The sequence below is a fragment of the Neovison vison genome, chromosome 14 (assembly GCF_020171115.1).
Source record: "Neovison vison isolate M4711 chromosome 14, ASM_NN_V1, whole genome shotgun sequence".
NCBI lineage: Eukaryota > Metazoa > Chordata > Mammalia > Carnivora > Mustelidae > Neogale > Neogale vison.
Window position 1 is genome coordinate 39,388,593 of NC_058104.1, and position 23,702 is coordinate 39,412,294.

Sequence of the window (23,702 nt, forward strand, 5' to 3'; positions counted from 1 at the left end):
GTACATCGGACAGATGTCATGTAAACAAAGTATGGGGAGATGTGCAGAAGATTGAACTGAGAAGAGGCCAGGAGCTCGGACTGTTGAGTCGACCCGCGCCCTCGGAGAGCAGGGGGAAGGGAGCCGAGTTCAGCGGTTTGGATAAAGGCCGGGTCAGTCCCGGGTTTAAATCTTGTTCCTTCTCTTGACTAACAGGATCCCTCTGCGATTTTCCTTATCAGTAGAACCGGAGGATGACCATCACTTAACACAATGGCAGCAAAAGAAAAAAGAAAAAAAAAAGACTTAACGTGTAACAGGGGAAGGTGCCTGCGCGCGGGAAACGCCAACGTTCGTTTCCCTCCCACAAGGGCACCGAGGAAATCGTCCAATTCTCAGAAAGCCACCGGGGGTCATCTCAGCCCCGGGTTGGCCGGAGTGGCTCCGTCACTCAAATCATTCCGTCCCTCGGCGGGGCAGCGCCCGCCAGAGAACCGGGGCCTGTCACTGACGCGGGGCCAGCTCGCCGCCGCCCGCCTCGGATCTGGCCGCAGGCAACCGGCGCGGAAGGTCGGCTTCCTGCCCTTACGCTTCCGTTGGCTTCGTTCAAACAGGCCGCTTTCGCCAGCAGCCAATCAGAACGCTCGATCTTCGGCCGCCGCCCAATGAGCGCGCGGAATGGGGGAAAAAAGGGCGTGAAGCCCAATCGCAGCGCCATCACACTTGAGGGCAAAGAGGTTAGGAAGCCGGCATGGCGCTCCGGTCAATAAAATCGATAGCTGGAAGCCGCCCGTGTTCCAGGCTGAGGCGGTGCGGTAGCGGCGCCGCCATCTTCCCCGAAGGCATCTTCCGGTGCCTGTCCCCCAAGTTCGGGCAGGCGTTGCCTGAATAACAGCAAAAGGTTTCCGTCAGCCCCGCAGGGCGGCCGACTCCGATCCCCTCGGGCCTCCCCAGGCACGCTCAGCCCCGGTGCAGCGGGGCGCCCCAGTCCCGGGGTCCGCCGGGGGTCCGGGCCGGGGAAGGCCGTGGCGCCGGCTCCTGCGGTCCAATGGCGCCGCCTTCGGCTCCGCTCTCCGCGCGGGGACCAGGAGAGCCCGTTCGCGGCCGGAGGAGGGGAAGGAGGCCGAGGGCGGTGAAGTTCGCGGACGTGGCCGTGTACTTCTCCCCGGACGAGTGGGGCTGTCTGCGGCCCGCGCAGAGGGCCCTGTACCGGGACGTGATGCGGGAGACCTACGGCCACCTGGGCGCGCTCGGTGAGGCCCGGCCCAGTTCGCTTCCGCGGGCCCCGGAGGGTCGGGCGGTGGGGGAAGGCGTGGGGGCGGGGGCGAGGGCCGACGGCGGGGAGTTCGGAGTGTCCAGGGGTCTGGCTCGGGACCAGGCTGTGTCGCGGGGGAGGACCGGGGCTTGGCAGGAGAGGACAGCGGGTGGATCTGTACCGGCCTCACCCAGGAGCTGGACGTCTGACTGTTCTCCTTCCCCAGGGTGCTCCGGTCCCAAACCAGCCCTCATCTCCTGGTTGGAACGGAATACCGATGACTGGGAACCGGCTGCCTTGGATCCGCAGGAGTGCCCGAGGGGGTTAACAGTCCAAAGAAGTGAGTGAAAAAGGCCCGTGCAGGGCCTGCAGCCTCTCAACTTGTCTAGAATTAGCGGCCAGGGGTCCCCATGCCGCTGATGGTTTTCCCAGCTTCAGGGCCTTGTCTCTCTGATGGTGCTGGGCGGGTCCCACCGTAGGGGGGTTTACAGGTCAGTTTGCACACGAGGGTCCGCAGTTCTCTATTGCGTGAACGAATCCGTTAGCTGCCCTCTGGTCTCCTCCTCAGGGTCCCTGAACCCAGTCTGCTCGGCACTGTGCTCTGAGACACAAGAACCTCCCTGAGTTTCTGGATGTGGGTTGAAGGGATCTCACGGGGAACAGCGGTCTGGGAGTGCAGAGCCCTCTTTTCTGCCCTTTTGGCGGGGTGACTCCTAATCAGTGCAGGAATCTACTCTCTCCTGGGGATCAAGCAAGGCTCTCCTTAATGTCAGTCAGGGAGAAGGGCCCCGGATCCACCCGTGGGGCTGGATGTGAGCATCTGGACTGACATTTCCGCGCTAGATTCTCCGAGATCAGGGCTCTCTTTCCAAGATAGTTCCTTACTAAGTGATACTTCCTTACTAAAATGATACTTCCTTACTAAAAACCTTTCCGTTTTTCCATGGTAGGTTGTCAAATGGCTGTCAGTTATCTCTGAGTCACTTGGGGAACTCGGTAAAAAAATAAATAAATAAAAATAAATAAATAAATAAAATACAGATTCCTAGGAGCGCCTGGGTGGCTCAGTCGGTTAAGCATCGGCCTTTGGCTCAGGTCACGATCCTGGGATCGAGTCCCACATCAGGGTTTCTGCTCGGTGGGAGCCTGCTTCTCCCTTTCTCTTTGCCTGCAGCTCCCTCTGCTTGTGCTCTCTCTTTCTGTCAAATAAATGAATAAAATCCTTTTTAAAAAAATAGAGATTCCTGGACCCAGAACTATTGATTTACTCCGATGGATGTCTAGGACTTTGTATTTCTCCTTTAACAGCCCCAGCAGATTGGCATGCATGTTTAAGTTTGAGAACCATTGCATAAAATAGAGTTCACGGTCCTGAATGGCAGTGGTTCTGAGGATGTAGTACTCAGCATCACCCAGAAAAGAATCAGATACAAATTCTTGGGCTCCATCCCAGACCTGCTGAACCCAAAATTGTTTCAATGAGCCATCCAAATGATTCTGATCATAAAATTTGAGAACCACTGGCTTAGAGGGCCTTCTGACCTAGTCCCTGCCAGCCCGTACCTCGTGTTCCCACTTCCTGCCTTACACTTACAGCTTCAAAAACTTAATTTCTCAAGCCTGCAGCACCTGCAAGAAACACGTCCCGACTTCTGCAGATGGAGCTGGGGACTCCTGGAATGTCCTGCCCGTTTCTGTAGTGGTTGTGCCACGGTGGGATGTCTGTGGCACTAACACTCCCTGAAGACAGGTTGAGTGTCTTCGCCTTCTAACCTAGAACACTGCCATAGGCAAGGGCAGGGGCCCCGTATTTGTTAAATTAATGTCTCCCTGTGTGTCCGTAGAAACCAGAACCAGAAGGAAGAACGGAGAGAAGGAAGTGTTCCCACCTAAGGAGGCCCCCCGAAAGGGCAAGCGAGGCCGGCGGCCCAGCAAACCCCGACTCCTCCCCAGGCAGACCTCTGGGGGCCCCATCTGCCCGGACTGTGGTTGCACCTTCCCTGACCGGCAGGCCCTGGAGAGCCACAAGTGTGCCCAGAATCTGAAAAAGCCTTACCCTTGCCCGGACTGCGGGCGCCGCTTCTCCTACCCCTCCCTGCTAGTCAGCCACCGGCGGGCACACTCCGGTGAGTGTCCCTACGTTTGTGACCAGTGCGGCAAGCGCTTCTCCCAGCGCAAGAACCTGTCGCAGCACCAGGTCATCCACACGGGCGAGAAGCCCTACCACTGCCCGGACTGCGGCCGCTGCTTCCGGAGGAGCCGGTCCCTGGCCAACCACCGGACCGCGCACACCGGCGAGAAGCCGCACCAGTGCCCCAGCTGCGGCCGGCGCTTCGCCTACCCCTCGCTGCTGGCCATCCACCAGCGCACGCACACGGGCGAGAAGCCCTACACCTGCCTGGAGTGCGGCCGCCGCTTCCGGCAGCGCACGGCGCTCGTCATCCACCAGCGCATCCACACGGGCGAGAAGCCCTACCCGTGCCCGGACTGCGAGCGGCGCTTCTCCTCGTCCTCCCGCCTGGTCAGCCACCGGCGCGTGCACTCGGGCGAGCGGCCGTACGCGTGCGAGCACTGCGAGGCGCGCTTCTCCCAGCGCAGCACGCTGCTGCAGCACCAGCTCCTGCACACGGGCGAGAAGCCCTACCCGTGCCCGGACTGCGGGCGCGCCTTCCGGCGGAGCGGCTCCCTGGCCATCCACCGCAGCACGCACACGGCGGAGAAGCTGCACGCCTGCGAGGACTGCGGCCGCCGCTTCGCCTACCCGTCCCTGCTGGCCAGCCACCGGCGCGTGCACTCGGGCGAGCGGCCGTACGCCTGCGACCTGTGCCCCAAGCGCTTCGCCCAGTGGAGCCACCTGGCCCAGCACCAGCTCCTGCACACGGGGGAGAAGCCCTTCCCCTGCCTGCAGTGCGGCCGCTGCTTCCGCCAGAGGTGGTCTCTGGCCGTCCACAAGTGCGGCCCCAGGGCCCCGACCGGCGGCCCCAGGGCTGCTGCAGCGGGGGCCGCGCAGAAGGGCAGCGCCCGTTAGTACGGAAAGGACCGGAGATTTTCATTTCATTTCCTGGAGGGGCTCAGGGAAGGGAAGGGGCAGCCCCGGGTCACACAAGGCAGAGGCGGGAGGAACACCCAGGCCTCCTGCTACGGCGCCCCGAACTGGAGTCTGTCTCGCCACACCGGCTGCCTTACCGGGTGTGTCTAGAACAGTCCCGTTAGGAGAGGTGACGTCACGTGGTGGTTTTCCAGGCTACCCTATCCCAGAAGAATTTGTGTGTGTGGATATCAGGGCTAAAAGTTCTGCCATCCATTTTAGGGGCTGTTTGCTTTTCTAGTTCGTGCATACAGTTGGTGGGGGGCAGTATCTTGCCCTCCTTTGCCCCTTCCTCCATACCAGGTTTAAACAAACCTGGTTTAGTCCCTTTCCTTCAACACTCCTGCCAAGTGGTTTCCTTTTTTTTTTTTTTTTTTTTTTTACTTGCTTTAAAACCTCCCTTGATAGGGAGCTCACTACCTCACAAGGCAGGTCATTTCGTTTGGGGATAGCTCTGATCTTTAGAAGGCGGTTAGGTACCACCTTCTCCTTCCCTAGAAGCCTAGACCAGAGTATGTAATACTTCATCTACATGACAGCATTTCAGATAACCACAACGGCTTTGCCCACGTTTTCAGGTTAAACAGCATGATTTGGTCGATTGTTCCTTAAAGACAGGGTTTCAGTTCCCACACGTGATCTCTCTCCAAACAGGTGTTAGTTTTTCAGTGTCCCTTTTAAAGGGTCATCCAAAAATAAGCCAGCACCGCAGTGTACAGAGCACACCTCTCTACTTATTTTAACAGCTCTAGATTGCACTGAATTTGGGGGTGGTGACATCGGAGCAGGGCTTCATTGGGTTACGGAGACATAAATACCTAAGCTTTTTTTTTTTTTTTTTTTTTTTAAAAACCACATACTGTGAAGCTAAGTCTTCTGCCCCCTGTGTTTGGAAAATTGAAGTTGGGTCTGGGACATAGACAGAGTGAGTTTTGGGAGAAGACTGATTTTAAGGAGAAGCAGGGGAGCTATGGTCTAGCAGCAAGAGGTAAAACTGGACCAGCCTGCACTTCATCCAGGGGATTTGGATTAGTTTCAGGCAGCCATTGGCTAGAAAGTCCTTGAGAACTGGGTCTCACTCCTCCCTGATTCTCAACCGAATAAGGAGACATCAGCACAGAACCTTCCGTGAGTCCTCAGTCAACATTTTTCATAAAGTGAGGTGAGGCCATTCAAGGAGGGCAGAAAGCCAAGCACTTGAATACAGGGCCGGAGGAGTCTACAGCCATCGAGTTGTGTTTATGCCTGCCTTCCTCACAGAAGCTCCCCAAAGCAGCAGCAGCAACGTGTCTTAATCTTTGATATGCCTCCCTGGCACCTGCCTGAGTAGATGCTCAATAAAGCTTTACCGCATTAAATGAACAAGGCCTACCACTTTGCCTTGGGTAGCTGCACCAAATTGGGATTTCCAAACGTGACTTCTCTCCTATTTCAACAGCTGGAGTGAGTCATGTTCCTACCCCTGTTGCTTGTTCCTTCAGCTCTCCTCATCTCAGCCCTAAAGTGGGAGAGCAGCGGGGGGATGCAGCGTTTGTAGTGACCTCTGTTCTGGTATTTAGCAAGATGCATTGTCACTATTTGTCTGTTTCTCCTTGGATGAATGGATGAGCTGCCCCAAGACAGGGGTCATACCAGATTGGGTCTCATTAAAATGTCGATAAATGATGTTCCTTGTGGGATCCCTGTTTATAAACTGTAAGTCTAGGTCCTTGACTGGGTAAAAATTTTTACTCGAGGGAGACCTGCCCTGTCCTAACAGAGAGCTATTTGAACGTCTGCTCGGCTCTGTGTTCGAGATGGCTGTTCTACTCTTACCTGACCCAACCCTACCTAGGAATTTTGTAACTTTTCTCTGGGCCTGGACTGTGACTCATAAGGCTTGGAAGTCCAAGTTCCAGGGTGTGTGCGGTCAGTGGAGGGCCAAGATGAGTGACCATTTCCTAGGTTCCCTAAGGCACTTCATTCCCAGCATCCATTCCTGACCAGCTGTGATCCTGGCCCTGTTTTCAGTGGGAGATCCCAGTATCCTTCTAATTCATTCCCCTTCTGCTTCAGGTAGTTTGAGTTTCTGTTACTTGCAGCCCAAAGAATGAACTATCCCCCCTCCCAATATTGATTCCTCACCCACGAGCTGCAAAGAGGGGGAAACTGCAGTGCTCCCTACGGGGGCCTGCACACCTTTTCTGATCGCCAACCTCAGTGAGCTTTCAGTATGACTTAAGTCTTCCCTACATCCTTAACCAGTGAATCCCTTCTCTTTCGCTAAGAAACCTAAGGTTTCAGATAGGAGCTCTTAATCCCTTCTCTTTCGCTAAGAAACCTAAGGTTTCAGATAGGAGCTCTTAACACTGCATTCCCCACTTTGACCAGTATTTTTACTTGGGCACCACGCTCACCAACACAGCTGTGCTCATGATTTCCCCTACTGCCCTCTCGGGGGCTTTGCTACGTCTGTTAGTCTTCCTCTCCTCTTAGTTTTATGGTTTCAGAGCCCCTCTCTTTTCTGGAACACACACATGCCAGTCTAAAATCTGTCTTTTAAGATTTTATTTTTTTAAAGATTTTATTTATTTGACAGAGAGAGATCAAAAGTAGACAGACAGACAGACAGAGGGAAGCAGGCTCCCCGCCAAGCAGAGAGCCTGATGCGGGGCTTGATCCCAGGACCCTGAGATCATGACCCGAGCTGAAGGGAGAGGATTAACCCTCTGGGCCACCCAGGCGCCCCTAAGATTTTATTTTTAAGTAATCCCTACGCTCCACGTGGGGCTCGAACTCACAGCCCCAACAGCAAGAATTGCATGGTCTACCGACTGAGGCTAGACTTCTTGAAACAGTAGCCTGCATTCACTGTGTTCTTTGGCCTCCTGCAACAGAATTATAGCCGCCGTGTTGAGCACTTACCATGGGCCCGGTACTGTGTAAAGCACTTTACATACATTCCCATGTAATGTGAACCACACAAAGTAGTTGTGCTTCCATGTGTCTCTCGCACCGCCCCATATCTTGCTGTTTTTGCCAAAAATGCAAGGCCTTGCCTTCAACAAATGGTCAGATGAGCGGATTCCAGACCTAGAGGCTCCTGAATGAGGAAAAGTTGAGTCCCTTGATGAAGGACTACGTTATACTGGCGAAGACATGCTGTATACGTTCCTTCTAGCCTTTTCCGAATGCACGTGCAGCCATTTCCCAGGGTGGCGGGGCACGGGAAGAGGGGAAGTAACTAGAGTTTTCAGGGCTTACTGGACATTGGATCTAGACACGTCCTAATTCTTGGAGATCCAAAACATCACTGCAGTTCACCAGGCAGTGGCCTCATGAAGATCAGGCGTGTGCAGAAAAGGACTAGCTTCGCAGGCCCAGGCTGCTCAAACGCTGCACGTTCCAAAGAAAGCTCGTCTTCAGGACTAGCACCTGGCGCCTTCCTGGGAGGTAAATTCTGAGCCCTTGTACTATTTTGCCTGATGAGGGTGTTCCTGTACACCGGAGGCCTCGAGTCATGCGGCACTGGTCTGACCAGATGAGTTTATCCTAACAGTGTGGTTCATGATGAATGCCTGTCTTTGCTCTGGGAGACGGAGTCTGAGCAGCTGAGGTCAGTCGTGTGAGTCTCCATGTCTGTGTAACTGACTCCCCAATAAAAACCCTAGACACCAAGGTTTGGGTGAGTTTCTCCGCTGGGCAACGGTTCACACATATTGTCACAAGTCGTTGGGAGAATAAAGGGCAAGTCCACGGGACAAGGACACCTGCAAGTTTGTAAGCTCGTGGCTGGTTTCTCCTAGACTTTGCCCCATGCACCTTTATCCTTGGCTGATTTTAATCTGTATCCTTTCCCTTTAGTAAGCTATAACCTAGAGTATATGGGGGGAAAAAAAGACAAGGCCCTGACAACTCGTTGACTCTTCCCCAGCCATTTCTTCGGGTTGTGTTTGCATTAAGCAACCGTGAGGGAGAAGGAGCGTCCCTATGTGGGAAAAAGAGCAGCTTGCTTACTACTTACCATAAAGCACCAGGTTCCCCAAGTTCATTGTTCCTCCTCCACAGTGCCACTCGCTGTGTGCCCGGCATGCATCGGGCCCCTCCTAGTTGCCTGCGGGGCTTGGGAGGCAAAAGAGCCAATACATACATGATTCTCACTTGGCTTATACCATGAATAAGGCCTTTTGTCCATGACACTGGCATCTCTTGTCTTCTGCCAGCATCCATGAAACAATAGGTAATCTTAAAATTGCACACCTGACAGTAGGTATTATTTCCCTTTAATAGAGGAGGGAACTGAGGCTCACTGGTAATATTAAATAACTTGTCCAGAATCACATATCTGGTAAACCTAAGAGCCAGGATTCCAAGCCTGGTCTGCCTCCAAAGCTGGCTGCTATCCGAGGAACTACAGCACCGAAACTGTCCTTTAAGACAACTCAGGGCTTAGTTAGCAAATCAATAATTTAATTTTTATCTTATTTATCTTAGTTTTCCTACTGAAGTGCTCTCATAACTTGCCTTTCATGCTCCATTTTCTTCTAGTGCCTCTTCCTGGTGCCTCTTGTGGTTCCTTCTAGTGTGCACACGTAGGAATTCCTTCTCAGCATTTCTTGGGAAATGTATACATTTTCCCAGGTTCTGAGAGCAACTGGTCAAAAAACCAGGAAAATTAAAAAAAAAAAAAAAGTATCATGATTGTCCTGCAAATTAAAGCTTAACAGCAAACACAGAGAAGGGGTTCCTGGGTGGTTCAGTCAGTTAAGCATCTGCCTTCTGCTCGGGTCATGGTCCCAGGGTCTGGGATTGAGCCCCACATCCGGCTCGTTTCTTGGAGGGGAGCCTGCTTCTCCCTCTCCCTCTCTCACTGTCAAATAAATAAATAAAATCTTTTAAAAAATAAATAGGTTACTGGTTTAGGGGTCATCAGAAGCAAGACCAGGAAATACTCCTACAGAGTTGAAAGTGAAAGACAACATACCTGTGAAAGGGACAGAAGCACCCAGGAAAACAGATGTCCCCACAGGATCGGGTCATCTTGCCTGTAGCTGTGGCTGTGTGGTAAGTCTGCACTCCTGGGCCGGCCGGCTGCCAACCAGGAGTCAGTTTTGCAAATAAAATATTCCATTCACAGGCTACTTTGTACAAATCTCCTACAAATGGTGTTCAAGAAGTCAATTTTGGAAGTAAAAAAAGTTGATCTCTTACATTGCTGTGGCAGCTCCAAGGCTGTGGGCTTTTTGGTGGTAAAATATAAAATGTACTACGCGGTTCAGTGGCATGAAGCACATTCACAATGTTGTACAATCCGTCACTGTGTCCAGAGCTTTGTCATCAATTTCAGTAGTTATCACCACATTGCTTTCCGAGGAGGTGGTAGGAATTTACACTCCCCTCAGCAGGGTGGCGGCCTCCGCCTCCTGAAACACGGCGCATCGTTCATCCCTTCATTCAACAAGTGTCCTGGGCAACGGCCACAGGCCATGCCATGTTCTAGAAGATGGAAATGCAACAGTGGACACTATAGTCTTTGCCCTCATGGAGATTCCAGGCTAAAGAAAAAGATAAACCATATTAGGCAGTGCTCGGTGCAGGATGAGGGGATGAGTGACAAGGGGACTATTTTGGGACAGGAGTGTCAGCAAACTTTTTCCCCCTGCCAACCCTCTTCAGCAAACCTTTCCCCACCATCAGTAAACTTTTTGATCCTTCCTCATCTAAAAGCTGAAAAATACCATCATTCAGTTCTCTGTTGCATTCCCCTGTTACAAGTGATCATATTTTCAAATGCTTTAAGAGGTTGGATTTTCTTTTATGTGAATTGCCGTTTCTATTGTTTACGCATATTTCTGTTGTTAGCCTTTGGCTTCTGCATTTGTAGTTCTTTAGTAAGAAATGAGTCCTCTGGAATATAATTTGCAAATATTTTTCTCAATTTGTCATTGTATATTGACTTAATGATTTTTTGCTACGTACTCTTTCTTTATGCAGGTTTTCACCCCTTGTTCTTTGAAAGTTATACATTCTTTTGGAAGTTACTCATCAATTTCCAACACATATTTAAGTCTAACATTTCTCATTATCTGTATGCTTCTTTTTATTTTACTTTTAGTATTTCTCTAGCAAAATGCCACAATTTTCATCATTCAGTGTTGCACGCTGTGCTTTGACTCCTATCATTTCCTCCAAGTTCATCCGGAAAGCGTGGTCATTTGGTGGGGGGGACTGCACAAAATATGGAACACTTCACGAATTTGCAGGTCATCTGTGAGCAGCGACCATGCTAAACTTCTCTGTATGATTCTGATTTTATTTTTTTTAAAGATTTTATTTATTTATTTGACAAAGAGAGATTACAAGTAGGCAGAGAGGCAGGCAGAGAGAGAGAGAGGAGGAAGCAGGCTCCCCGCTGAGCAGAGAGCCCGATGCGGGACTCGATCCCATGACCCTGAGATCATGACCCGAGCCCAAGGCAGCCGCTTAACCCACTGAGCCACCCAGGTGCCCCTGATTCTGATTTTAGTATATGTGCTGCCGAAGCGAGCTCTGTAAATGCCTATTTATTTATTTATTTATTTGACAGAGATCACAAGTAGGCAGAGAGGCAGGCAGAGAGAGAGGAGGAAGCAGGCTCCCTGCTGAGCAGAGAGCCCGATGTAGGGCTCGATCCCAGGACCCTGAGATCCCAGGACCTGAGCCGAAGGGACCCACTGAGCCACACAGGCACCCCTGTAATATGCCTATTTTTGAATTTATTTTTTATTTTTTTTTAGAGAGAGTGATAAATGGGGGAGGAGCAGAGGGAGAGAGAGAGAAAATCCCAAGCAGGCTCCACACCCAGGGTAAGCCCCATGCAGGACTTGATCTCACCATCCCAAGACCCCGAGATCCCAACTTGAGCAAAAATGAAAAGTGGGTCACTTAACTGATTGAGCCACCAAGGTGCTCCTGCCTGTTTTTACTTTTTTTTTTTTTTTAAAGATTTTATTTATTTATCAGAGAGAGAGGGGGAGAGAGCGAGCACAGGCAGGCAGAGAGGCAGGCAGAGGCAGAGGGAGAAGCAGGCTCCCTGCCGAGCAAGGAGCCCGATGTGGGACTCGATCCCAGGACGCTCGGATCATGACCTGAGCCGAAGGCAGCTGCTTAACCCACTGAGCCACCCAGGCGTCCCTCCTGCCTGTTTTTAATCTAAAATGAAAAATACTGGGCGCCTGGGTGGCTCCGTGGGTTAAGCCGCTGCCTTCAGCTCAGGTCATGATCTCGGGGTCCTGGGATCGAGTCCCGCATTGGGCTCTCTGCTCAGCAGGTAGCCTGCTTCCTCCTCTCTCTCTGCCTGCCTCTCTGCCTACTTGTGATCTCTCTCTGTCAAATAAATAAATAAAATCTTTTAAAAAGATAAATAAAATAAATAAAAATAAAATAAATAAAATGAAAAATACTGGGGCACCTGGGTGGCTCAGTCAGTTAAGCATCAGATACTAGGTACTCACCTTTCACTTTTACTGTACACAGTATAGTATTTTCACAGGGACTTGCTAAAGGATTTAAAAGGTTAGCTTTTGGGGTGCCTGGGTGGCTCAGTGGGTTAAAGCCTCTGCCTTCGGCTCAGGTCATGATCTTGGGGTCCTGGGATCGAGTCCCGCATGAGGCTCTCTGCTCGGCAGGGAGCCTGCTTCCTCCTCTCTCTCTCTCTGCCTGCCGCTCTGCCTACTTGTGATCTCTGTCTGTCAAATAAATAAATAAAATCTTTAAAAAAATCAAAAGTGCTCATTTAAAAAAACATAAAAATAAAAGGTCTTAGCTTTTGAAGGAAAAAAAAATCTAATGAACAAATCTCCAAACTACAAGCAAAACACAAGGACCTTACAACATTTTCACTTCCGTCACTGTACTCCCGCTTAGGGCACAGCGGACACTCCTGAGCAGCTGAAGGACGGAAGGATCACGTGACAGGAATTCATCAAATGAGAGAAAATGTCCTTCCAGAAATAAACCCTTGTATTTATGATCAAGTGACTTTCTTTTCTTTCTTTTTTTTTCCTTTTAAGATTGTATTAGAGACAGAGACAGCATACATAGGGGGAGGAGCAGTGGGAGAGGGAGAAGCAGACTTCTCACTGAACAGGAAACTGGATGTGGGGCCGCTCCCAGGATCCTGGCATCATGACCTCAGCAGAAGGCTGACACTTGAGTGACTGAGCCACCCAGGCCCCCGCTTCTTTCTTTTCCAGTAGGCTCCATGCCCAGCATGAGGCTTGAACTCATGACCCTCACATCAAGAGTCCCATGCTCTGCCAACTGAGCCAGCCAGGCACCCCCGCGATCAACTGATTTTCAACAAAATTGCCCAGACAATTCAAAAAGTGAAACGGTCTTTTCAACAAATGGCGTTGGGACTAGATATACACATACAAAAGAATGAAGCTGGATCCCTACCTTCAACCATATATAAAAATTAATTTGGGGCACCTGGCTGGCTCTGTTGGTTAAGTGTCTGCTTTCGGCTCAGGTCATGATCCCAGGGTCCTGGAATCAAGCCCCGCATCAGGCTCCCCACTCAGCAAGGAGTCTGCTTGTCCCTCTGCTCCTCCACCCACTTGTGCTCTCTCTCTCAAATAAATAAAATCTTTTTAAAAAAATTAACGCAGTGTGGACAAACGATAGACCTAAATGTAAGAGCTAAAACTATAAAGCTCTTAACAGTAAAGGCAGATGTCAGTCTTTGTGACTTGGGTCAGATAATGGTTTCTTAGCTTTGACAAAAAAAAGTACAAATGATGAAAGATAAAAATAGATCCACTGATTTCATCAAAATTAAAACTTGTGCTTCAAAAGATATCTTGAAGAGAATTAAAAGACAGTCTACCATGGGATAAAGTCCTTCCCACAGATATATCTGAAAAGGGGTTTGAGTCTAGAATATATTTTAAAAACTCTTACACTGATACCTGAGCTAGACAAAGATATTATAAGAAAATTATAGACCACTATCCCATACAAAAATTGATAGAAAAATCCTCAAAAAAAAAATACTAGCAAACCAAAGCAGCGTATTAGAAGGGTTGTACACTATAACCAAGTGGGATATACTCCTGGAATACAAAAAGGCTTCAACATTCAGTCAATGTACTATGCCACAATAATAGGACAAGGGAAAAAAATGATCATCTCAACTCAGAAAAAGAATTTGACAAAAGTAAACATGACAAAAACATGAAAAAAGGAAAAAACTCTTGATACATTCGATTTAGAAGAAAACTTCCTCAACATGATAAAGGCCACAGATGAACAAACCACACCTAACATCACACTCAATGGGGTACGATGGAAAACTTTCCCCTAGAATCAGGAACAAGACAAAGATGCCCAAGATTTTGTTCTTGTTTTTTTAATATTTTATTTATTTTTTTACAGTCAGCTCCTCACCCAAAGTGGGGCTTGAACCCATGACTCCAAGATCAAGAGTTGTATACTCTCTATCGACTGAGCCAGCCAGGAGCCCCAAGGATGTCAACTTTAGCCAACTCTTTTCAATACTGTATCGTAAGTTCTAGCTAGAGCAGTGAGGCAATATAAAGAAACAGAAGGTATCCAAAGTGGAAAGGAAGAAGTAAAATGATCTCTCTTCATTGATGACAGGATCTTATATCTAAAAACCCTAGAGAGTCCACACACATGAACTGGCGGAGCTAAGAAATAAACTTAGCAAAGTGGCAAGATGCAAAACCAACACACAAAAATCAGTTGCATTTCTATAGATCAGCAATGAACAATCCAGAAGAGTAATTAGGAAAGTAATTTCATTTACAGTAGCATTAAACAAAATAAAATACTTAGGAATAAATTTTACTAAGGAGGCAAAAGACTTGCACACTAGAAACTACAACATACTGCTGAAAGAAATTAAAGACTTACATACACGGAAAGACACCGTGCGTTCATGGAATTAGAAGGCTTACTATTGTTAAGATGGCCACAATACCGAAAGAAATCTACAGATTCAATGTAACCAAATCAAAATCACAAAGGTGACAAAGTCTTGAAAGACAGGTGGCAGTTGCCAAATACTGTGAACGCACTAAATGCCACTTAATTGTACGTTTTAAAAAATGGTTATTCGTGCCTTGTCTGGACAATATCCAGTTTGTTTTTCTTTTTCCCCATTTTATTTTGAAAGTTTTCAAATGTTAAGCTGAAGGTATTTCACAGTGACTACCCCCATAAGCACCACCATGTTCCAGCGTTAACATTTTACTGTACTTACTTCATTGCATTAACTATCCACCTCTCTTCCAGCCCACTTTATTTTTTGGATGCAGTTCAAAGAAACTGTCAACGTCAGTACACGTTACCCTGAACACTTTCGCATGCACATCATTAACTAGAGCTCAGTGTCTGCTTTATGTTTTTTTTTTTAGTTAAACTGACATAGGGGGCGCCCGGGTGCCTCAGTTGGTTAAGCGTCTGCCTTTGGCTCAGGTCATGATCCCAGGGGTCCTGGAATCAAGTTCTGGTTCAGGCTCTGTGCTCAGCAGTGAGTCTGCTTCTCCCTCTGCCTCTGAGTCCTCTCGTGCTCTTTCTTTCAAGTAAGTAAATAAAATCTTTAAAAAAAAAAAAAACTGCCATAGGATAAAATGCAAATAAATTTCAAGTGTGTATCTGCTGACTGTTGACAATGCTTACACCCAGAACCTTGATCAAGATATAGAACATTACCATCATCCTACAAGTTCCCTTCCTGGTTAAACCATCCGCATCCCGCCAGAGTAGTCCTACAGTGTGTATTCTCCTGTCCACGACTTCTTTCATTCAGCATAATCTCTTAGAGTAATGCTTTTTGCAGATCTTCAGCTCTTGAATTCAGAGCTGGGAGAATGCTCCCCCACCCAATACAGTGCTTGACAAAGCTCAGAAACAGCTCCTTGGTCATGTTACCTGGATTAGTTTCCAACTGCTACTATAAGAAATTACCAACCAGGTGCTTTAAAATAACACAAACTTACTATCTTACAATTCTGGAGGTCAAAAGTCTGAAAACAGGTATTACAGGACCAAAATCAAGGCGTTAGCAAGGTTGCATTTGGCCATCTCTAGAGGAGAATCCTTTCCTTGCCTTTTCCAGCCTCTAGAGGCTGCCCAAAGCCCTTGGTTTGTGTCCCCTTTCCAGAATCCATCAGCCCCACCTGTTTTGTTGTCACATCTTCTTTGGCTTTGATCTTCCTGCCTCCTCCCTCTCTTCTTTTGTTTATATAAATTAACTCAATGAGAAAAGTTCCTTCAGTCATCTGATGGCAGACTTCACTGTCACAACAGAAGTGGGCTTGTATGTCCAGAAACTACCATTTTCATGCAGGAACCACAACGCCAGATGATCATGGCTCATGTTTTCATCTTTGGTCTGCCACAGAAGGAGCAAAAGTGTACTTGGGAGTGCTGGCTTCTTTCGATTTTTTTTTAAAGATTTTATTTGAGAGAGTAAATGAGAGAGAGAAAAGAGAGAGAGCACTAGTGGGGGAAGGAGCAGAGGGAAAGGGAGGAGCAGAGGGAGAGGGAGAAGCAGACTTCCTACGGAGCAGGGAGCCTGACGTGGGGCTCCATCCCGGCACTCTGGGACCATGACCTGATTGAAGGCAGATGCTTAACCGACTGAGTCACCCAAGAGCCCTTTATTTCGATTTTCTTCATCATTTTCCTGAGGGAGGCATCATAATGGGTCCTGTATTTAATGACAGTTCTGACCTTCTTGGTACATTTTAGCCATGTTGCTGCAAACCAGCTCCAATCCCAGAAGAGCCTCCTGTCTCCCTTTTATAAGGATCATTGTGATTACATTAGATCCACTGGGATAATTCAAGATAGTCTTCTGATCTGAAAACCTTTAGCTTGATCATATCTGCATATATTCTGTATATCTGCATATATATCTGCATATCTGCATATATTCTGTTTGCCAATATAACATATTCACAGGTTTCAGGTATTAGAACATGGACATCTTTGGCGTCCATTACTCGGTTTGCCAGGCCACCTGAATAAATAAAAGACCTTAAGCCATGCTTCTCAAAATGGAGCAGCTTGAAGATACAAAATAAATATCATATATCTTCTGGATACATCAATGCTTGTCGTGGATCTGGGAGAAAATCTTTTTTTTTTTAAAGATTTTATTTATTTATTTGACAGAGATCACAAGTAGGCAGAGAGGCAGGCAGAGAGAGAGGGGGAAGCAGGCTCCCTGCTGAGCAGAAAGCCCGATGCAGGATTCGATCCCAGGACCCTGGGATCATGACCCGAGTAGAAGACAGAGGCTTTAACCCACTGAGCCACCCAGGCGCCCCGGGAGAAAATCTTAATTAATAAATGGCTTAAAACACTAGCCTTCCCTTTGAATCAGCAATTCTGCTTCTAGAATTTTATTGTACAGACATGCTCATATATGTGCCTAAAGAAATATATCTAAGGATGTGACTTATGTATTTTATGGTAGTGAGACGGGAAACCAACTAATAGCTCATCAATGGAAAATGAACTAAATAAACTGTTTTCATCCATACAGTGGAACACTAGGTATGCAGCCATTAAAAAAAGCGATCTATATGTGCTGAAATTAAACAATCTACAAGATGTATCATCAAGTGAGAAAAGAAAGCAAAGTGAAGTGTGTTTATTATGGTACTTACAAAAAGAAAAAAAGTGTATGTTTTTAAAAAGTGTATGTTTTTACATACCTAAATTATCTCCAGAAGGACACAAGAAGCTGGTAACGGAGGTTGCCTCTAGGAAGGGGAAGGAAGACTAGAGGGAGGAGACTTTTTTTTTAAGATTTTACTTATTTATTTGACAGATAGAGATCACAGGTAGGCAGAGAGGCAGGCAGAGAGAGAGAGGGAGGCAGGCTCCCCGCTGAGCAGACAGCCCAATTTGGGGCTCGATCCCAGGACCCTGGGATCATGACCTGAGCCGAGGGCAGAGGCTTTAACCTACTGAGCCACCCAGGCGCCCCAACTTTTCGTTTTTTTTAATTGTTTTTTTAATTACACATACCTAAGTGTGCAGGTCAATTCTCACAAATAGAACACATCTGTGTAACCAGCACCTAGATCAAGAAACAGAATATTGGGGTGCCTGGGTGGCTCTGTTAGTTAAGCGTCTGCCTTTGGCTCAGGTCATGATCCCAGGGTCCTGGGATTGAGCCCCGCATTGGGCTCTCTGCTCAGCGGGGAGCCTGCTTCTCACTCTCCCTCTGCATGCTGTTCCCTCTACTTTTGTTCTCTGTCAAATAAATAAATAAAATCTAAAAAAGAAGAAGAAGACGACGACTATTATCAGTACTTTACAAACAAAAAACTTAGATTAGCAATACCTTGGATAGTTTTGCCAGATTTTATATTTTATATAAGTGGAATCTCATATTACATATTATTTTGTGTCTGGCTTCTTTTGCCCAACAGCGTGTCTGCAGGATTCATCCACAGTATGCATGTAGTTCTAGGTCACGCGTGCTCATTTCTGAATAGCATTCCCATGAATATTCCACAATATTTTTATTCATTTTCCTACTGTTGTGGGTAGTTTCCTGATTTTGGCTACTGCAGCTCGTGTTGCTGGGACCGTTTCAGCACGTCTTGCAGTAAAGATACCTATGCACTTCTGCTGGGCGTACAGGAGGAGAGGAACTGCTGGGTCACAGGTATGCATGTATCCAGCTTTAGTAGTGACTGCCAGTTTTCCAAAGTACTTGTACCAACTTACACTCCCCCCGTAGTGTGACAGCGTTCAACACGTGCAAGCCTATGCATTCCATGGAATGTGGTTATATTACGAAATCGAATACAAGCTGAAAAGCTATACTGTGTCTTCAAAGTGGCTTCACGGGCGGGATGGAGAGCTTTTGTGGTACAGCTCGAGAACTTTCCTTCGCTGCTGCTGTAAATACTGCTTAGATGGAAAAGTCTGGAAACAGATCAAGAGATGATCTGAGTCGTTTCCCAGTTTTATGAGCATTTATGAGCTGTAGTTTAGACAAGTTCCCGACGGAGACGGGCCAGGAAGCACCTAGCGAAGCGCTAGGCTGAACCTGGAAGCCAGAGTAACGCTGAATCCGGCTCCGGGGCTGGTGAGCAGCGACCCGGGCGCTCCGTTCCTCGGCTTCTGCGACCGTGAACGGCGACATCTGTGACGCCGGCGCCTGGGCCCGATCAAACACCGGCCGGCGCCGGGGCGAGCCGTGCCCTGAGCACCCCAGCAGGCGGGGACCGGCCACCCCTCACTTCCGTCACCTCCAGAATCGTTTGCCCGTGGGCTTTTACTCACCTACAAGCCCGGGGCATCCGCATCTGCTCGCAAGAGGTCTCGTGGAGCAGCAGAAGGGCGTAGCTCCAACCCGTCAAAACCTTTCTTTAGGTCCCGTTCAGGTAAAGCAGGTCAAACAGAGCCTCCTAACCTCTCAGCGCCCTCCACCTTCGGACCAGTCGCGCCCTTCCCTTCAGCCTTTCAAACAGGCCGCTCCAGCATAGCCAATCACCGCCTTCCTTCTTCACCGGCCCGCTAGGCACTATCCAATCAACGCACGCCATCTATGATTCCCTGCGCTGCGGAACCAATCTCTTTTCTGGGTTTCCCCTCGGTACGTAAGAGGCGACCGGAAAGGAAAGGGAGGTTGAGGCCAGAGAGACGCCATGTTGGTCAAGGGCAGTGCTTTGGTCCTGAGGGAATTTTTTCCGTCAAGGGAAGAGAGGGAAGCCTCTCTTGGCGTCAAACTAAAGGGCTTTCCTATGGCGCCGCCCCTGACCCCGCTCCTGGCGGATGTACCTGGGGAGGCCCGGAGCGGGCTGACCGGAGAAAGCAGCCCTGGAGCCGTGAGCTTCGCGGACGTGGCGGTGTCCTTCTCCCCGGACGAGTGGGGCTGTCTGCGGCCCGCGCAGAGGGCCCTGCACCGGGACGTGATGCGGGAGACCTGCGGCCACCGCGGCGCGCTCGGGGAGGCCCGGCGGCCCAGCCGGGACCAGTAATGCACGGGAAGGGGGACTAATGTCCCCAGAGACAAGTGGGCTGTTAGTGTGGGAGCTGAGCGCCCTCATCCTCCCCTCTCGGGCCCTCAGCCGAACCCAACGTCTCCGCAGGATTTTCCGGCCCCGAACCCGCTTTTATTTCTCGGGTGTCAGGAGAGGTGGCGGCGTGGAGCCCGGAGGCCCAGGATCCGGAGCGCGAGACCGCAGCAGCCGTCCTCCGGGTCAGGGGGAAGGGAACAGGTCCTTCCCCTCAAACCCAGTGTGGGACCTTCGAGAAGCCCCTGTGAACTCGGAGCCACAGCACACGCCGCCCCTCCAGAGCCCCGTCTTAGCCCCAGAAAGTGCCAGTCTCGCTGCAGAATGGCTCGTAGAGCCGCTAAATTGGGGTTTACAGCACCTCTTAGTTCTACAGGGAAACCCCAGTTCAGTGCAAAATAGCGCCCGAGCTGCCAGGGCGGCCAAGCGGAGAGAGAAGCGGAAGGACAGACGCTCCTCTTGGGTAGGGTGCGGTCACCCGCTCGTCGGAGATTTTAACATCAAGAAAGCTGTTTTCGGGGGCACCTGGGTGGCTCAGTGGGTTAAGCCACTGCCTTCGGCTCAGGTCATGATCTCAGGGTCCTGGGATCGAGTCCCGCATCGGGCTCTCTGCTAGGCGGGGAGCCTGCTTCCCTTCCTCTCTCTCTGCTGCCTCTCTGCCTACTTGTGATCTCTGTCTGTCAAATAAATAAATAAAATCTTTAAAAAAAAAAAAAAGAAAGAAAAAAAAAAAGAAAAAGAAAGCTGTTTTCTCCGCAGCTGTCATAATACCTGCTTGTTCCCAGGTCTTCCCCTGGAACCTGGAGGATACCGCAAGTGTAGACATTTTGGCGATGGCCCTGAAGGCACCGAGGAAGATCATTTAATGGCTATTTTGGGAAGGGATCATGAACAGGCTCCGGACAGTAAGCTCTATGAAGGCTGGGTCGTCACCTCGCTCACTGCCTGACAGAGGAGGGAGAGGTTCAGTACTGTGGACGCCTCCCTTGAGCTCCCATTTTCAAAGCTTCCGTGTTAACACCAGTCAGATGATGAATTTTGCATTTACTCCGGGATGGCCTTCTGGGCCCGATGAGGCCCCAGTCTCGAACACTGCCATATGCTCACACATTCATGCTGCCTCCCAGGCAGGCCACTGTATGGAATGTGCTACTGGGTTTCAACTTTTATCTTTCCCCGTCTCAGGATCCAGGGATGAGCGTGAAGAGAAAGAACTGATGAAGAGTCCAAAGCAAAAAGAGATGGAGCGTGAGGAAGTGTCTCGAGGAGTGGTCACATCCAGCAGGCCCCCGGGTGCGGTCACGGAACCACCTGCTCAGAGCTCTGCTGGAACTCTGGGCAGAGCCCGGTCAGGCCTTGGTTCAAGAACACGACAACCCGCAGATCACCTTTCTCCTGCTCAGACTGTGGCCGCAACTTCAGCTACCCCTCCCTCCTGGCCACCCACAGGCGGGTCCACTCCGGGGAGCGGCCCTTCCCCTGTGACCAGTGCCGGCCCGTTTCTCCCAGCGCGAGGACCTGCTCCAGCATCAGCTCATCCACACAGGGGGAAAAGCCCTACTCCTGCCCTGATTGTGGGCGACGTTTCCGCCAGAGGGGCTCCCTGGCCATCCGCAGACGGGCTCACACCGGGGAGAAGCCCTACCCATGCCCAAACTGCGAAAGTCGCTTCACTTACCCCTACCTGCTAGCCATCCACCAGCGCACACACACAGGCGAGAAGCCCTACAGCTGTCCGAGCTGCAGCCTCCGTTTCGCCTACAGCTCCCTGCTGGCCATCCACAGGCGCACCCACACAGGCGAGAAGCCCTACCCCTGTCCAGACTGTGGCCGCCGGTTCCCCTACTCCTCTCTCCTCCTCAGTCACCAGCGCATTCACTCGGAAAACCGGCCCTTCCCCTGTCCACAGTGTGGGAAGGGCTTTAAGCGCAAGTATGCCTTGGAAGCCCACCAGTGGATCCATCGCTCTGGCAAGAGGCCGAGGTGGCAGCGGCCTGCAGTAGGGCTCTCGGAGCCAGTGCTTGTTTTGGGAGGCCAGGATCCCCCAGTTCATTTCCGGTGCTTTCCAGATATATTTCAAGAATGTGGGTGATGGAGCTCGCCAGAGATGACCTGTTTTCTTTGGAAGGGAAAAGGCAAAGTTGATGTATTTGGGGGATAAGGAATGGATGGAAAGGAAGTAAGCACTTAAGGCAAACAAAGCTCTGAGTTAAGGGGGCACAGAGCTGGTCCTTCGGGAGGAGGAGGGAATCTGAAAGGTCACCTGAAGGCTGAACCCATTTTCTGAGGCTCTCGCTCCCCCTTCCAAGTCCCACTTGGAGTTTCTTCGCAGGAAATCATTCACCTACCTGGCTTTTCTCCCTGGACTGTTCTCTCCCTCAGAGGATCCTGCTTTCTGGTCTGTGTCTCTCCTGTTCCTCAGAGATGGGGCCCCTCGGTGCAAGAACCCATTCAAGGAGCCCATATACATTCTGAGTATCCCCTGGAACAGAAGGGACACCTTGGGCCTATCCTCAGTAGGGGAAGCTCACCCAAGGATTCTTCTAGCCAGGGTCGATGAGACATCTGGCAAGGAAACACAGCGTCAAGCCACTGTTGGCACTCTTGGTCTTAAAGTCCTGAAGGTGACCCCAGGGAGGAGAACAACGGCTTCGGGCGGGGAACTGTCCTGCCCTTCGCGCACATCGCACAGAGCGCACAGAAGTGTCAAGCTTAGCTTAAAGGTTTTTTTCCCCCTCCAACTTCTATGAATCAGTGACTGCAGTGTTTTTCTCTTCAGATACTTGCATGTTGTCGGGATTTTACACCTTCTGAATGAAGATGTGTTCTTGGGCCACAGCAGCTGGAAACATAATGCTGGCATTTTTGTTTAAGAGAGTAAATTACCTGCCATTAGGCTTGAAATCAAGGCCAAGTATCTCCAGTCTAGTTTGTAGTGTACGCTTGTATGTGTCAGTAGTGAAGAGGGTCTTTCTGACCCACTCGGACCTGCTAGCCGCACTTTTGATCAGACTATGGAAGGAATAAGGACTTCGGTGGGACCAAGCAGAGCCGTGAGCCAGGAGCGGTCCTGGGGGACACGAGTATCTCTGAACAAAGGACTGCTCTTGGAACCTCTGGGTTCCAAAGATGATTAGGAATGGGAACTGGGTGTTATTTTACTGAACCACATAGCCTCTCCTGAACTAGTAGATCTGGATTCTGGGTTTGGCTCAGTTCCCACTCGCTGTGGGACTGTAAGCCTGTCATTCAACCTTTCTAAGCCTTCACTGTCTCGCTTGGCTACTCCACAGGTTGTCTGAGAGAAAACCTGAAGGCACCTCCCACGAAGAACGAGTGGCCGAGCGCCCCCACGACGTCTCTACGGAATCGCGAGTCTCTAAGTTGCTACATTTGCTTTATCACGTGCCGACCGCTCAGTCCGTCCCGTCTGCTCATTTATCTCTTATTTTTATTTCACGGTAAGTTGCAGGCATCATTATTCTTCACTCCTGAACACTTCAACAGCAGGCTGAGATTTATGCAAGAAACAGCAGCTCTCCCTTAAAATTCAAATGTACTGGGCGCCTGGGTGGCTCGGTGGGTTAAGCCTCTGCCTTCGGCTCAGGTCATGATCCTGGGGTCCTGGGATCGAGCCCTACATCGGGCTCTCTGCTCAGCAGGGAGCCTGCTTCCCTTCCTCTCTCCCTACCTGTGATCTCTGTCAAATAAATAAATAAAATCTTTAAAAAAAATTCAAATGCACTGGGGCGCCTGGGTGGCTCAGTTGATTGAGCCTTGAACCCTTGGTTTCAGCTTGGGTTACAGTCTCAGCGTTGTGACACTGAGCCCCATGTGAGACTCTGCGCTCAGTGTGGAGGCGGCTTGAGATTCTCCCCCTCCCTGTGCCCCTGCCTCTGCTCGTACTATCTCTCTCGAGTAAATAAAATCTTAAAAAAAAAAAATTTAAATGCAGCTTGTTACAGACTAGTAAAATTTGTGAACTGTAATTATCTTTGTCTGTTTTATAACTTCTTACTGAGTTAGATTAAGATTCTGGGACAAACATATACAATTTGGTGGGCAATAAAACGATTTGAAAGCAAGATCGTCTTTGTATTTTTATGTTTGGCAGGAAAAACAACAAGACATCAGCCACTTAGGATGGGGCAGTTTTAGTCCTAAAAGTTTGTTTCAATCTCTTTAGTTAACCCCCGGGTTAATTGTTTGGTTCCATCTCCTTCAGTTTTCTCCATCCCTGGTACAAAAAGGAAGAGACTTGTAACATAGTACCTGAGTAAACAAAGGCAATTTTTGGTCCAGGTGAAATCCTTTGTGGTTTCTTTTTAGGTAAAGTTGATTCTCTGTTTAG

At 49.6% G+C, this 23,702-nt stretch overlaps 3 protein-coding genes, 1 long non-coding RNA gene and 1 other non-coding gene across 5 annotated transcripts; 3 read left to right on the top strand and 2 right to left on the bottom strand.

Annotated features, from left to right (window-relative positions):
- The first annotated feature begins 715 nt into the window (after positions 1–715).
- On the top strand, positions 716–5,684 carry LOC122895721 (zinc finger protein 689). Its single transcript, XM_044233356.1, has 3 exons — positions 716–1,232; positions 1,461–1,574; positions 3,079–5,684. The coding sequence occupies exons 1-3, from the start codon at positions 1,028–1,030 to the stop codon at positions 4,260–4,262; spliced, it is 1,503 nt and encodes a 500-aa protein (XP_044089291.1). The 5' UTR covers positions 716–1,027; the 3' UTR covers positions 4,263–5,684.
- A 3,142-nt stretch (positions 5,685–8,826) lies between these two features.
- LOC122896031 lies at positions 8,827–18,782 on the bottom strand. The gene is made up of 3 exons (XR_006382347.1): positions 18,618–18,782; positions 9,286–9,856; positions 8,827–8,955 (listed from the first exon to the last, which is right to left on the bottom strand). It is a non-coding gene; the product is annotated as an uncharacterized LOC122896031 (long non-coding RNA).
- On the bottom strand, positions 10,535–10,639 carry LOC122896223. Its single transcript, XR_006382384.1, has one exon. It is a non-coding gene; the product is annotated as a U6 spliceosomal RNA (small nuclear RNA).
- Positions 18,783–18,982: 200 nt separating the features above from the next.
- Positions 18,983–19,787, top strand: LOC122895496 (zinc finger protein 688-like). The gene has a single exon (XM_044232921.1). It carries the CDS (start codon positions 18,983–18,985, stop codon positions 19,313–19,315), a length of 333 nt encoding a protein of 110 aa, XP_044088856.1. The 3' UTR covers positions 19,316–19,787.
- An 816-nt stretch (positions 19,788–20,603) lies between these two features.
- On the top strand, positions 20,604–22,972 carry LOC122896030 (zinc finger protein 785-like; the record flags this gene model as incomplete). Its single annotated transcript, XM_044233971.1, is given in 3 exon segments — positions 20,604–20,841; positions 20,844–20,896; positions 20,898–22,972. Coding segments are annotated over 3 exon segments (837 nt in total), but the record flags the coding sequence as incomplete, so codon positions are not given.
- Between the last annotated feature and the right edge of the window lie 730 nt (positions 22,973–23,702).